The 15,464-nt window shown below is 44.3% G+C and overlaps 2 protein-coding genes across 8 annotated transcripts in view; one reads left to right on the top strand and one right to left on the bottom strand.

Annotated features, from left to right (window-relative positions):
- The first annotated feature begins 1,032 nt into the window (after nt 1-1,032).
- Nucleotides 1,033-10,187, top strand: APH1A (aph-1 homolog A, gamma-secretase subunit). Of its 5 annotated transcripts, none has more exons than XM_033924473.1 (7): nt 1,037-1,251; nt 4,123-4,293; nt 4,691-4,764; nt 5,897-6,019; nt 6,327-6,454; nt 7,662-7,788; nt 9,285-10,187. In XM_033924473.1, exons 1-7 carry the CDS (start codon nt 1,139-1,141, stop codon nt 9,473-9,475), a joined length of 927 nt encoding a protein of 308 aa, XP_033780364.1. In that variant the 5' UTR covers nt 1,037-1,138; the 3' UTR covers nt 9,476-10,187. The 5 variants fall into 5 exon arrangements, with proteins under 5 accessions (XP_033780365.1, XP_033780364.1, XP_033780368.1 ...); XM_033924477.1 differs by having other exon boundaries at nt 7,662-7,808; nt 9,285-9,446; XM_033924476.1 differs by having other exon boundaries at nt 7,662-7,808; nt 9,238-9,407.
- The window catches only part of CA14 (carbonic anhydrase 14), a 27,645-nt gene continuing 16,545 nt past the window's right edge, over nt 4,365-15,464 (bottom strand). For 2 of the 3 annotated variants that reach the window (XM_033924470.1, XM_033924472.1), the window contains 3 exons: nt 13,759-13,782; nt 13,292-13,376; nt 11,591-12,383 (listed from right to left, as the gene is read on the bottom strand). In XM_033924470.1, coding sequence (XP_033780361.1) covers nt 12,293-12,383; nt 13,292-13,376; nt 13,759-13,782 — 200 coding nt within the window. In that variant the 3' untranslated portion in view covers nt 11,591-12,292. Of the gene's footprint in view, nt 4,501-11,590; nt 12,384-13,291; nt 13,377-13,758; nt 13,783-15,464 lie in introns of those variants that run through there. The other variant, XM_033924471.1, reaches the window with a different exon arrangement.

Below are 15,464 nucleotides of genomic sequence, written 5' to 3'. Positions count from 1 at the left end.
CTATCATATCTCCCCTCTCCCTACGTTCCTCGAGAGAGTATAGTCGCAACTTGTGCAGCCTGTCTTCATACGAGAGATCCTTGAGCCCCAGGATCATCCTGGTGGCCATTCGCTGAACCGACTCAACTCTCAGCACATCCTTACGGTAGTGCGGTCTCCAGAATTGCACACAGTACTCCAGATGAGGTCTCACCATGCTTCTGTACAGCGGCATAATGACCTCTGGCTTCCGGCTAACAAAGCCTCTACGGATACATCCCAGCATTTGTCTAGCCTTAGATGAAGCCTTCTCCACTTGATTGGCTGATTTCATGTCTCCACTAATGATTACCCCCAAATCCCGCTCTGCTGTAGTCCTGGACAAGGTTTCACCATTCAGTGTGTATGTCTTACACGGATTATTGTTACCAAGGTGCATGACCTTGCATTTTTTCGCATTAAAGCCCAGCTGCCAGGTTGTGGACCAATGTTCCAGTAAAAGCAGGTCCTGCCTCATGCTGTCGGACAAATCATTTTTACTTGCGGTGTCACTCACAGTGTTACATAATTTGGCATTGTCGGCGAATAATGCTATTTTACCTATTATGTCCAAACAAGAATCTTGGAGTTCAGCCATATAGTCTGAGCCGGTCCTCGAGAGCCGTATTCCAGTCGGGTTTTCAGGATTTCCCCAATGAATATGCATGAGATCTATTTGCATGCACTGCTTTCAATGCATATTCATTGGGGAAATCCTGAAAACCCGACTGGAATACGGTTCTCGAGGACCGGAGTTCCCTACCCCTGATTTATAGGAATAGGTGTTAAATTATCTACAAATTTGATAGTTTCCCAAGTATCTACTAAAATTCTATTGGCATTATATAATCTAGGCATCTTAATACATAATTTCCATTCCAAGCACAAGCAATCAGGCAGAGTTTCCTTTGGAGTTTTTGAATAGCAATCGTTTGTTCCTAGGCACTAGGCCAAGGTTAAAAACTACAACTCCCAGCACGCAAAGCGCGGCGGCGTCGCTCCGCTCGGCTGCACGCACCGCAAAGCGTCCGGCGGCCCGAAGGAGGAAAGACGCGCCCCTTTGGCTAGGCCGCGTGGGCGACGTCGACGTGGGGGGTGACGGCGCCGGGCCCGGGCGGTCATGGGCGCCGCCGTCTTCTTCGGCTGCACGTTCATCGCCTTCGGGCCCGCGCTCGCGCTCTTCCTCTTCACCGTGGCTCGAGACCCGCTGCGCGTCATCATCCTGGTGGCCGGGTGAGTGAGGGAGCGCGTGCGTGGGGCGGGGCCCTGGGGCTTCTGGAGTCCAAATGGGTTCCAAGTGGCTTACAAGGATGCTGTGGGAGATGCAATAGACAGTCCCTGCTCAGAAGAGCTTACAGTCGAATTTAGGCAGGACATTTCAGGGTTGGGGAGGTTGTAGTGGGTCTAGGTATCAAGTGGGAGTTGAAGGCAATTAAAAAAAAAAAAGGGGGCCTTTAGCTTGGATTGGAACACTGCCTGGGACGGGGCACGACCGCAAGAAAGACAGACTAGAACAGGGATCTCAAAGTCCCTCCTTGAGGGCCGCAATCCAGTCGGGCTTTCAGGATTTCCCCAATGAATATGCATTGAAAGCATTGCATGCACATAGATCTCATGCATATTCATTGGGGAAATCCTGAAAACCCGACTGGATTGCGGCCCTCAAGGAGGGACTTTGAGACCCCTGGACTAGAACAATTTAAGGCAGGGTCTCGCAAACCTTCCGGCTGGCGGCGCACTAAACCCAGTGCGTGGTCGTCGGCGCGATGATGTCGCATGCGTGAGCGGAGGCCCTGCTTCGGCGGGGAGAGGAGGAGAGCCCTCTCGCTCCTCCTCGCCAGTGTGTCACGGCACACCTGAAATCTCAGTTGGCTTTCTGTTAAATTTTCAACATTTTTGGCAACCACGTGGTATGCTTGACAATACAAAGAAACCAAAATGGAATTGTCCAGATCAGAATGAAGTGCACCAAAAGAATGGCCTCCAACTCATCTGATAATGTGAAGATCTTTATTTCTCCAATGTCACAATGGTACCTTCAACGTTGAGTCATTGAGTCGTTGAATGTACCATTGTGACATTGGAGGAACAAAGATCTTCACATTATCAGATGAGTTGGAGGACACTTTCTTGGTGCACATCGTTCTGATCTGGACAATTCCATTTTGGTTTCGTTGTGTTTGTGGTTTTGTTTTCCCCTGATTTGTTCTTTCATGCTTGACAATACATTCATAATAACAGGATTATCTACTGCTTGGAGGGGGAGGGAAATAAGACACTAGTGGCGTGCAGTAAGGTTTGCATAGAGGTGTCATTAATATCAACGTGCATGAGGTTCTTTTACATGAAGTGGTGGAAAGGATCTATCTGTTAATATCGTCACTATAATCTGTGATTACAGGGTAAAAAATGTTTTTAGCTATAGGGAGAAACACTTAGGGCTCCTTTTACAAAGCCACAGTAGCGATGCTGCTTCGGTAAATCAATACACAGAAGCCCATTCAATTCCTATAGGCTTTGATGCATTTACCGTGGCAGCATCACTGCTTTGACTTTGTGAAAGGGGCCCTTAGCGTTTAGCCTCGGGTACAGGAAAGTCCCTGTGAGTTGCAAACTCCTGACTTAAGTATGATTCATACTTAAGAGTGTGGTTGTGGCTTCATTTGATTTCACTGAGCAGTATTTCCAGTGGCCGAGACTCCTACACTTCTCCCGTAGCAGATCCACGAATGATGAATGGCCACATTAAGAACTGTGTGGTTGTGATGCTGTACCTTAGAGGGACAGTTGGCCCTTTTGTCAGCTGGGAGCAGAAGCTTAAAATCTACAAGGTCTGAGTTACATCCAAATCCGACTTAAGAACAGCTTTAAAAACGTAACTCGTTCTTAACCCGGGGACTGCTTGTATATAGGGCAAATGTATCCACAAAGCTGCATTTCAGCGGGTGACTTGCTCCTGCTATGGGAGAGTTCCTGGGAAAAGCCCTCTGAGGCTAAGCAGAAGCAATAAATCAATATAATGTCTGACCTAGTGGTCCAATAAACAGTATCTAATCAGAATATATAACCCCACGAGTGAGTACTACTGTTCCTCATTTATTATTATACTCCAAAGCAGGCTTAACAATATTTCTAGAGCATTTCCAAAGATTAGATCATCTTTTCTTAAAATTACTAGATTTAATTTTTAATTTATTAATTTTAAGGGGAAAAAAGCCTCAGAATACAGAGCCTATTGCACAATTGATCTGTGTCAAATGATTCAGCAAAAATGCCAATTTGGGCATTAAAAAAACCTTTTTAAAAATTTATTTCTGAAACATTTGTTAATCTACTTATTGTTATTTATTTGAAATTTTTTTGATTCTCTCAAGAATACTCTTAATCCAAAAATGCAGACAGTTCCCTCTCAAACATAAGGTCAGCACTGCTCATTATACCAGCTAAATTGTAACAGTTCATGCAACAAAGTAAACTTATCTTGGAATTTGGTATTGCAGTCTCTTGGTTTAAGCACAAAAACTTCACTCGTGCACCATATTTCTTGTGTTTTTCTCAAAATTTAAAACGGGGACCGGGAATTGAAATTTAAATCCAGTAATTATAGGAAAAGATGGATCTAATTTTTGGAAATGCTCTCGAAATACAGTAAAACCTTGGTTTGCGAGCATAATTCGTTCCGAAAGCACGCTTGTAATCCAAAGCACTCGTATATCAAAGCGAATTTCTCCATAGGAAATAATGGAAGCTCAGACGATTCGTTCCACAACCCCAAAACTTTAATACAAAATACTGTATGCTGTCAGCGCTTGAGCTACGGGTAAATTGAGGGTGACGCTTCTAGTGCGTAAGGTGTGCACGCTTGAACTGTGGGTTCTGATTATGTGACGCGCGTATATATGTGCCCATAATGCAAGACAACGCTCGTTTATCGAGTTAAAATTTAATAAAATGTTTTGCTCGTCTTGCAAAACGCTCCCACGCCAAATTACTCGCTAGTTAAGGTTTGACTGTACTGCTAGGCTTACCAAGCAAAAGAAGCAGAATTGGGATACTTTTAGCTGCTTGTCCAGTCCTGACTGTGTCCTCTTTCTCTTTCCACAGATCCTTTTTCTGGCTCGTGTCGGTGCTCCTGTCCTCCCTGATCTGGTTCATTTCTGTCCATCTTAGCAAGCGAGAGGACGCTGCACTTCAGTATGGACTGCTGATCTTTGGGGCTGCAGTATCAGTTCTGCTGCAGGAAGCATTTCGATTTGCTTACTATAAACTTCTCAAGTAAGTCATCAAGCCCCGTCCGGTTGAGCAATGGCCTGCTTACAGCTACCAGAGGAGAACCAAATTCCTTCCCCGTTTTGCATCGTCTGTTCACTAGAATGCGGTGTCACAAGTCCAGACTGCAGGGATATGGGTTCCGATCCCAAATGGGTGATCTCTTGTGTCGCCATGGGCAAGTCTCTTTATCGTTTTGCACCGTAATAGCCACTGATTAATAGAAAAGAGGAAAAGGTATAAATTAACATGGTTGCGTTTTTCTTTTCTTCTGAAAGTCCCAGATTCGACTGCAAAATACCTGATAATTCTAACTCTATGGTGGCATATAATTTGACTGAAGAGCAGAACGTAGTTGTCTGGTACCTTTAACAGCTGCCTTTCTGTCATTTTTGATATTCAGAAAAGCGAAAGAAGGGTTGGCGATGATTAGTGAGGATGGAAGATTTCCCATCTCCATTCAGCAAATGGCTTATGGTGAGTAGGCTGTGGTTTGATGCCCAGTGTCCACTACCTTTCAGGGACAGCACCCTCTAATTTCCCGGGACACCGACGAATGCGCACCGCCAGTTCCACCGATTTTACGCCTTACCGTTAGCGTTCTGAGGGTGAGGGGGTGGAACCCCCAGTACACTTATAATTGGTCGTGCTCCCGTTTGGGAGGAGGAATCCCCCTAGTACACTGAAAACTTCCGTTCTCTCGCTGTTCAGGAGTTTTCAGTGTAGTTGGGGGGGGGTGTTTCCTCACTCCAGCAGGAACGTGAGAAGTTAAAAGTGTATTCCCCCTCCCCCCCCACACCCCCTTAGAATGCTAACGGTAAGGCATAAATGCGGCAGAACCGGCAGCGCCACCTTCCCTGCTCTGGGAGAGGCTGGCAGATTCCATGGAATCAATGGATCTTGCTACAGGAGGAATCCAGAAAGAGCCTTATGTTAAATGAAAAGGCATGCCCTTTTCCCACCGTGAATGTCCCCCCTCTAGCTTTCCCTGATTGCTCTCTCACTTTCACCCTTACAGTGGGCAGTGCTGAATTAGGCCCTGTACCAAAACTGCCTGATGCTATGCATTGCGAGGGCACCTCACATGGTACCTGCGGGATGAACCCACCCTTTTGGGACTATGTGAGAGACGAGGTGATGAGGTAGGGGGGGTCTCTGCCATCTTTCTGTGATTCTATATTAGAAGCACAATGGCTTCCTGTTTACTCCAGCGCAATCTCTGAATGACTGAGCTTCCTGGAAAGCCCAGCCTCCCCCAGACTAGAGAATGACACGGGGACAAATTTTTTCCCGTCCCGTCCTGGCGAGTTCTTTTCTTGTCCCTGCCCCATTCCTGCAAGTTTTGTCCTCATCTGCACAAGCCTCAAACACTTTAAAATCATAAGTATTTGAGGCTTGTGCGGTTAAGGCAGAGCTTACAGGAATGGGACAAGGGACAGCGACACAACTTGCGGGGACGGGATGGGGAAATTGAGTTCCTGCGGGGAAGAGGATAAATTTGTCCACTGGTCATTCTCTACCCCAAGCTTTCATGCCATGCTGTTCACCCTCTTATTATATTTAACATCGATCCTTCTGCACCATTGATACCTGTCTTTTATTATTCCAGTCTCCGGCCTCTCTTTCGGGATTATCAGTGGGGTCTTCTCTGTCATTAACATCCTGGCTGACTCACTAGGCCCCGGGATTGTGGGGATTCACGGAGATTCACCGCATTACTTTATCACTTCAGGTGAGCACAGAATTGACTTGCCTCCTGTGCTATATAACGATCGTATCTTTCACCAACTTTTTCCGATTGACTAGGCCAACCCTGCATGTCTCTGTATAGAATTGACTCTTCTGATGTCAGACTTGTTTTACTTGTGCTTTTGCATCATGGTCTTCCAGTGGTATTATGGTCTTTAGTCAATGGACACGTCATCACCTGACAAGTTCCTTCCACTTTGTTACTGGGTGGACTTTTTCTGCTCTGATGCTTGGCAAATATGGCCTCTCAGGGTCCCTTTTACACGGGTCTCTTTCTTTGTTCTCTCCAGCGTTCCTAACTATGGCAATAGTTTTCCTACACACGTTCTGGGGTGTGATTTTCTTTGATGCCTGCGAGAAACGGCAACTTTGGCCCCTCGGACTAATCGTTGCCAGCCACCTGGTCACCTCTGGACTGGTGAGTGACAAACAGCATGGTCATCTAAGTTTTCTGTGGAAGCAAATCCTTCCTTTTATTTATTTATTCATTCAATTTTCTATACCATTCTTCTCAGGGAACTCAGAATGGTTTACATGAATTTACTTAAGCATTTTTCCCTGTCTGTCCTGGTGGGCTCACACTCAGTCTAATGTACCTGGGGCAATGGAGGGATTAAGTTATTGCTGAATGTTTAATTGATAAGATGTCCGTTCATATCCATGCAACTAAAGGGTGATTAGTATGTTATGTGTGTAATCAATATGTTAACCGCATAGTTTTATGCAGTATTATACATTTTTAAATAAATAAGTGACTTGCCCAGGGTCACAAGGAGCAGCGTGGGATTTGAACCCACAACCTCAGGGTGCTGAGGCTGTAGCTTTAACCACTGCGCCACTCTAGAAACCAAAATGTAATAAAAGTGATCCAAGTCTAGGACAATGAAGCCATTGTGACATCACTGATGAGGTTGGCTCTTATTGGTGGAATGAGGCATTATGATGTCACAATACCAGCTCTGGTTATCAGAGGCTGAAACTTGTCACACTATTTATTCATTCATCTTTCTATACCATTCTCCCAGGGGAGCTCAGAACAGTTTACATGAATTTATTCAGGTCCTCAAGCATTTTTCCCTGTCTGTCCCGGCGGGCTCACAATCTCTCTAATGTACCTGGGGCAATGGGGGGATTAAGTGACTTGCCCAGGGTCACAAGGAGCAGCGGGGGTTTGAACCCACCACCTCAGGGTGCTGAGGCTGTAGCTTTAACCACTGTGCCACACTCTCCTGTTTCGCATGGTTTTTGTCATGTGCAGGTTCTGTTTTCATGGGTTTGTCTTGGTTCTGGCACATGTACACGCAGGATAGGCTGAAAGTGGATTTGTGAGTGCATCTCCGATTTCTACAACAGCCTGTTCTCCCACCGCTTGTGTTACAGTTCTGTACAGGTCCTGGGCTCTGAGTTAATCTAACATATCAGTCTTATTTAGTAAAAAAAAAAAAAGTTTAAGTGCAAATTTCACATTTATTTCTAGTCTTTTATATCCGAAGAATATTTTTTAACGGTCATTTTAAGAAACGCAGTGAGACTTCTGAAACAGACGATTATTAGGGGCAGGGCAATCATATTCCACAGCATTATATATATGTCTAACAGCAGCGTTGCCCTTTCCTCTCTTTCAGACATTTCTGAACCCATGGTATGAAGCCAGCCTGGTTCCCATCTATGGCATCGCTCTTTCCATGGGCATCTGGGCCTTTGTCACAGCTGGTGGTTCTCTTAGTAACATCCAGAAGTGCCTCACATGTTGTAAGTCTGAATGCAGCCCAGTAAGTCTTTGCTTCTCTCTTTGTCAGACCATAGTTAGCTCAGGTTCTCTACCTTACGATCACCTGGATTGTCTCTTGTAATCTTTGCTTCTTACAGTTTACTCTTGATTTTATGCCAGATCATAATCTAGGCCTCTTGTTGTGCCATCCCTTGATTCTTTGTTTATTTTATGCACATTATTGTAAACGGATGAGGTGAGCTACTGTAGAAATATCATTTTTAAAATCGCTGACCCTCTGTGTTTAATCTCGGGGGAGAATCACTAATCTCTCTTGTGCCTGAAATTTATGGTTAAGCTTGTTCTTTCTCTCTTATTCCCCCCCGTGGAAGTTTCATACAGTTTAGGCATTGGGTGTGTGCTGCTAGACTTTACATCCCAGAAGTGGCTGCATGCATGTTTTCTTCCAGGCACTGGAATCCTGTTTCGATGAAAAGTATTTCTATATCTGTCTGCTGCTGAGAGTTTGACAAAATACTTCCGTTCACAACAATATAACTTGATTAATGTTATTCTAGTTCATTAAATAAAGTATCATAACCCCTAAATTCAACAAAAATAATGTTTTTATCCTATCTCTTATACTTTTATTCTCAAGGTGGAAAAAGGCCACAGGACTAGAGCGTATTTATCACCTGGTGTTGATATCCAGCTCTTTAATCGCTCTTGATTTTAATCATTGGCCAAAACCACCAGCCTCCCTTTCCTTATTTTCTGTCTTCTTTTTTCTGAAATATTTTCTTAATACCACTGATCTCTTATTATCAGGAGGACCTCAAAAATAGAGATAAATGTCTATGGCACTTTGCAGATGAGAAAATCTTACTCAAATCAGACAGCTGAAATATTGCATTCAGCAATAAGGAAGTTCAGACTACTTTCATTTTCTCCCGCAGTCATTAATGTGCATCTTATTACAACTATATTTGATATTAAATATAGATAGATAGATATATTTTGAAAATTACTGATCAAAGTACAAGAAAAAGAAATGTAGCCTAAATGATCTTTTTTCATAGCAACGGAAGAAATGCCTTCTTTATAGTATAATGCAGTGGTTTCCACTTGCAGGCTTGAAGGGCCACCAACAGGTCAGATCCCCAAATTATGTCCAATGAACATACATGAAAGAGACTGTATTCATATGTATCTCTTGCATATTCATTAGGGGGGTATCTTGAAAAACTGACCTGTTGATGGCCCTTGAGAACTGGAAGTCGGAAGGAACCACTGATCTAAAACATTAACCAACCAGCCACTGGGCAGTAAAGTGCCGTAAATAACTTATAACATTAACTTTCACAACATAAGCCGCTTCGGAATTTACCAACGCGGCCAGCTGAGAGTTTGACCCAGGTAACATCCTTTCCCCTGAGTTATAACATTGAGAACCCAAAAGACCCAAGGTACTCTCTCTTTGCTTCTTCCAGGCAAGCGACGGGATAGCAACCAAGTGATGGTATATTCCACCCTGCAGGTACCCGCAGAGGACTGACTTGGACCACATCCACCCAGACTCCTCTAAGCAGAGAAGCTACCATGGGGGCCAGCAAGCCGGGTCCCTTCCCTCAGGTTTTCCTACCTCCACGGCAGGGAGAACTTATTTTTTTGGCTTTCTTTTTATACATGTATACATTTCAGATTGGAACATCCCACTGCCTGCACTGAGCAAACACTGGTGACATATGCCAAGGATTCGAAGGAACTGTGGATTTTGTTAATCAAGGAGCTATCTATGAACCTACATTATTTTTAGATGGTAAGGCAACCACAAACACTGGAAATCGACGTGTAATTTCATAGTGTCAGAATACCTTTCTGCCGTGGGCAGGATGACTGGCATCGGGCTGGCGGAAGAACAAGTTGAAATGCATTACCTCAGCGCCTACACGCCATGGGAAGCCAGGCTGTGAATTATGTCTGTCTGTCCGAACGCATTTTGTATTGCCTTGGTCCCTGATTCTCGTGAAATAACGATCAAAGTGTGTGTGTGTGTGACTGATTTACAGTATTTGAGGTACAATCATGTTTTCGAGGAGCTGCAGCCTCAGTCTCTGCTGTACTGTCTAACTCGCTGCTGGCTTCCGGTCTCCTGTAGAAGCTCCCGTGCTATGCCAGTAACCGGATTAATGGGTGCGAGCTTCAGTGAGGAGTGCAAGGAGAACCAGCTCAAAATTTACGGCAGATGACACAAATTGCACCCAAAATGTGATAACACATTGAATTCAAAAAACAAACACATCAATTGGATTCGTCTTGCAATCAGACTATTTTTACTTGTTTAAATTTTGACATTTTCTTAACTTTATTATTTAGATAATTGAAAATCTGCTGTATGTTCTAGAAATCATTAAAAATATCTTTCCCTACAGACAATTAACCAGAATATTTTATTGGTTGTGAACTATGAAATTGATTCCTTCTCTGTCTGATTGCTTTGTTTCTTTAGAACAGTGGTTCCAATGGGGATCCCTAGCTGGTCGGGTTTTCAAGATAGCCCTAATGCATGAGAGAAATTTGCATGCCTGTCACCTCGTTTATATGCAAATATGTCTCATTAGGGATATCTCAAAAACCCAACTGGCTAGGGGTCCCCCCCAGGACAGGCTTAAAAATGACTGCTTTAGAATATCACATCATTGTTAGCCAAAGTTTAATTTAAAAAAATGTGGACTATAAACTTTAGGTTGTGTTTTCAGTAGCTGCCTGACTTCAGTTAGAGGGAGAACACGTCCCGCACTTCATACGTGGTGGTCTTTAAACAATCACCTGGGCCAAATCGGGGCAGATGTGCATAAGACGTGTCAGTGTTTTGAAGGGGGAGATGTGGAAACAAGGATAAAGTGGGAAGTAATAAAATTCACAGACGACACCAAACTATTTAGTGGGGCTGGGTCTAAAGAGGACTGACAAAGGGACCTTAACCCAGGAACTCTACTAGACATACACAGAGCTGTACATGTTCTGTGCAGGCACTTCGTCTGTGCCTGAAGGGTCTCACAATCTAAATTTTGTACCAGACCCTTGTCCAAGGTCACTAGGAACGGTGCTGAGGATATACTTGTTCAACAGATCTGAGCCTTATAAATGGGATGTAAGAATACTGCTTATTAAGAAGTGCACAGAACTGCCTAGCTTGAGCTATTATTTTTCCCCCCAAACAGAGAACAGTTTCTAAAGAACTGGAGGAGGACCCTAAACCAAGTGCTGTGGGATTGATCCCATTTTTTCTGGGACTAGCAGAACATTCTGGGAGGGTGGGACTGAGCCTGCTTCTAAGGTTAGAATATGCGGGCAAGAGAAGCCAGGGATGCTCCAGGAAAGTCTGATGGTGTCCAGGCTAAAGACGCACAGATGGCAAATTTATTTAGTGCGGGTGCATCACAAGCCCTTCTACAAGCTTCAGGGGAACAGGATCAAAAAGATATAAAAAGGATGGTGTCGGGCCAGAGGAAGGCTACTAAAATGATGCGTGGTCTTCGTCATAAGGCGTATGGGGACATACGTAAAGATCTCAATCTGTATACTTTGGAGGAAAGGCGGGAGAGGGGAGATATGATAAAGATCTTTAAATACCTACATGACGTAAATGCGCATGAGTCGAGTCTCTTTCATTTGAAAGGAAGCTCTGGAATGAGAGGACATAGGATGAAGTTAAGAGTCAATAGGCTCCGGAGTAAGCTAAGGAAATACTTTTTTACAGAAAGAGTGGTAGATGCGTGGAACAGTCTCCCGGAAGAGGTGGTGGAGACAGAGACTGTGTCTGAATTCAAGAGGGCCTGGGATAGGCACGTGGGATCTCTCGGAGAGAGAAAGAGATAATGGTTACTGCGGATGGGCAGACTGGATGGGCCATTTGGCCTTTACCTGCCATCATGTTTCTATCCTGAGTGGGGTGTAGTCTTGCTATCTCTCATGTGGGCGACTGTGCTCTGTGCTGCATTCCTACTGTTCTGGGCTGGTTCTCAGCAATTCTGTTATCTAGTGCAGTGGGGAAAAGGTAGCCGAGCCTTTTCACCCCCAGTAGTCACAGCAGCCAGCTCTAGAAGTGAGACCGCCAGGCCCAGTGTGGTGGAGGTGCAATAAAAGACAAATATACAGTAGAGAGAAAAAGATGCTTCCGTATGTGTTTAAGGTTTGTTTTAGTTAGTCTGCATGTTAAGTATTTTTTAAATTGTATTTTGCTTTTAATTATATTACATTTTTTGCTATGTGATGTTTTTCTAATGTTATGAATTATTACAAAATTTTTTCCTTTCAGTATATGTCAGTATTGTTCAGAATTCAATTCAAGGTCCCAGTGGAAGCATCTCTTTACCTTTACTGTGTGTTTATCTGTCTTGGTTTTGTAGAGATTCTCCGTCGGTTCTCTTGGACATTTTCTTCCGGACGTGCAATAAAAGCAGGACTGGAGTGACCTGTCCCCAGAGGGTGGAAGAGCGCTTGGTTCCATCTCTTTGCTTATGTGCACTTGGAGGGAGGGAGTCATGGCTCCTGCGTGTCCAAGGCGAGGTTGCTCATCTCGGGGGCACCAGGAGAAGACATGAAGACCACCACGTTGTCCTTCTTCCGTGTGCTAACAAAAAGAGCAGGAGAACGATTGGCATTTGTGAGAAGGTCTTAAGCTGCTCTAATCACGTAGAATGGACAGGGTTGGGAAAAGAGGGGAAGAAGGAAACACTGCAGCAACAGGAACTACTTAATGCAGGAATCCCCACAGTCTTGCAGGGGAGTAATATTTTTTTAATTCAATTTTCTATACCGTTCTCCCAGGAAAGCTCCGAACGGTTTACATGAATTTATTCAGATACTCAAGCATTTTTCCCTGTCTGTCCCAGTGGGTTCACAATCTATCTAATGTATCTGGGGCAATGGGGGGGATTAAGTGACTTGCCCAAGGTCACAAGCAGCAGCGTGGGTTTGAACCCACAACCTCAGGGTGCCGAGGCTGTAGCTTTAACCACTGCACCACTCTAGAAATCATAATATAGAAAAAGTGAGCCAAGTATAGGTCAATGAAGCCATTGTGACATCACTGATGAGGTTGGCTCTTAGCCATTGGTGGAATGAGGCAATATGACGTCACAGTAGCAGCTCTGGTTACCAGAGGCTGAAACTTTTCACAATCTATCTAATGTACCTGGGGCAATGAGGGGATTAAGTGACTTGCCCAGGGTCACAAAGAGCAGTGTGGGATTTGAACCCACAACCCCAGGATACTGAGGCTGTAGCTTTAACCACTGCACCGCACTCTTCCCCTGAACACTGTCTGCCTATTTGATAGAAATTGTCTCCCTTCCACTGCTTCTCAGCGTAGAACCCTATCTCTCGGCCTTTCTGCTTCCTTCTTCCCATCTAGTTTTCACCTCTCATTCCCTTGGCTGCCATGTTTTTCAGGCTTAGCTTCTGTCGGACTCTGTCCAGACTGAGCGAAAGGAAGGAATCACTTTGATGGAAATTCAATCGCACTGAATCAAGACTCACCGGATCCTCTTACGAATGAAGTAAATGCTAAGGTTTAGTCCCACCAGGCCCAGCCCAGTCCCAGAGACGATAGCAACAATTTCACCTGTTTCCAGAGAGGAAAATTAGGCATTAGGGAAGCATTAAGACCTGGTGGTGCCTTAACTTAGGCACCTAAGTTAAGTTCAAAATGCCATTTAAAAGCAGACTTAAGAGAAATTACAAGGCGCCTACTGGCATCTAAAAAACGGTGCTGGAATTGTGCCCAATGCAGGCGTGGCTAACGCTGAAAGTGGCGTTGGTCGCGTCAAAGGCACCAGAAACGTAGGCCTTGAAAACCCTGGCCTACATTTCCAGCGCTCCCCTTTGCCAGGAGCGCAATTCTCCTAACGGCTTTATTTACAGAATCGGGGCAAGTCAGTCCTACCCTGGTGCAAGCAGGGAGCTGTAATTCTCCGCTCACCATTGTCCCTGGTGTGATCACTTACCTGCAGAGTACACGCAGGGCGGACCTGGAAGTAAGCAAACAGAGAATTACTATTTATGTTATAGAGCCGGCCGGTGTTTAATGTGGCATCTCGAGCGATCGTCAGGAGTCCAAAAGTGTTGCAGGGCAGTGGAGAGTGGGGTGGCACATTGTAATGACTCCATGTAAAACTGGACTCTTATTCCTAGACAAATGAAAAGTCCTCCTTTCTCCCAGTCTCTCTCCCTTCATACAGCAGAATCTATCTGGACACCTTTCCTTGATGCTCTTTCTCCTCCTCTTGTTTTTATTTTTAGGATGTAATTATTAATCTTTCCCACCCCAAACTCCTCCCATATCGTTTATGTCAATGCAGTCGTCTCAATTTTGCCTTTACCCCTCTCTTTTCTTTTAAAATTTGATATTTTTAGCATTGTAAACCGACCAGATACATACATGGAATTAGGACCTGAGTCTTGCGCAATTCATACCATTAAAAACTGATAAAACCACAATTTTTGTAGCACCATTTAAAGTTGCGCAGATACCAGCGACACCTAAGTCCAGGGATCCCTACGAGGGTCAAGATAAGGAAATTGGGTCATTAGGGCATAGACAGGGGGTGGGTAAGCAGAGTGGGCAGACTTGATGGGCTGTAACCCTTTTCTGCCGTCATCTTCTATGTTTCTATGTCGATGGACATATATCAAATTACACTTCTCCCTCCATATTCACTGTTTCTGTATCTGCAGATTCACTTATTCGCGATTTTTCGGATGCTGACTCCGCCCCCCCCCCAAAAATTACGTCATCACTAAAGTTCTTTTTCCTTTTACTGTACCGATAAAAAAGTTTATAACTTACCATTCACTCTGAAAATCGCTGCTTCCATGCTTTCTCCCACAAATTCGCTGCTTCCATGCTTCCCAGTGTGCACTGAGGAAAAAATGCTGCTTCCCAGCATCCATACAGAAAAAGGCTTCTTCCCAGCATGCTTGCCTAATCCAAGCCCGGAAATCGCTGCTTGCCTAATCCACGCCCAGTAGAAAAGTTATTCACGGTTTCAATAATAAAAATGAAGGCTTTTTCTAAAAACCGCAAATAACATTTAAAAAGTGATTCACGGTTTTTCCATATTTGCGCCTATGGTCTGCCCGCATGAACCGCGAATACGGAGGGAGAAGTATATTAATAAACTTAGAAACTTTCAAGAGCTGCAGTGATGTGATCCAGTTGATGCTGGAGGTTTTGGCTTTTGAATTTGAGCTGAGCAATTTTAAACTCGTTTCTAACACAGCAGTATTTGTAGGCATTTTTCAGTTTTTTTCAGGTCGTGCTAATGTTCGCATTAGCAGGTAAAAAGTTTAACGCAGGAGCCCTTGCTGCTTCCTATTCAGGAGATGCTAAGCGCTCTTCCATTAACCCTGCGTTCACCCGTTAGTACACACAAACATGCTAGCTGGTTAAAACTTTCACACCCGTTCCCTGCCCATGACATTCTCCCCTCTGAAAAAAAGAAAATAATAATGTGGAATTAGGACCTGAGTCTTGCGCAATTCATACCATTTAAAACTGATAAAAACCACAATTTTTGTAGCACCATTTAAAGTTGCGCAGATACCAGCGACACCTAAGTCCAGGCGCCCCTCCCCCCAATGCCCAATAAATATCTGAAAATTAGATGTGAATAGGGGCGGAGAATTGATGTGGTAAACATAGGCGTGCGAG

This window comes from Geotrypetes seraphini, chromosome 16, assembly GCF_902459505.1.
Source record: "Geotrypetes seraphini chromosome 16, aGeoSer1.1, whole genome shotgun sequence".
NCBI classification, from domain to species: domain Eukaryota; kingdom Metazoa; phylum Chordata; class Amphibia; order Gymnophiona; family Dermophiidae; genus Geotrypetes; species Geotrypetes seraphini.
The sequence above is the reverse complement of the archived record's forward strand: the minus strand, read 5'-3'. Positions and strand labels throughout refer to the sequence as shown.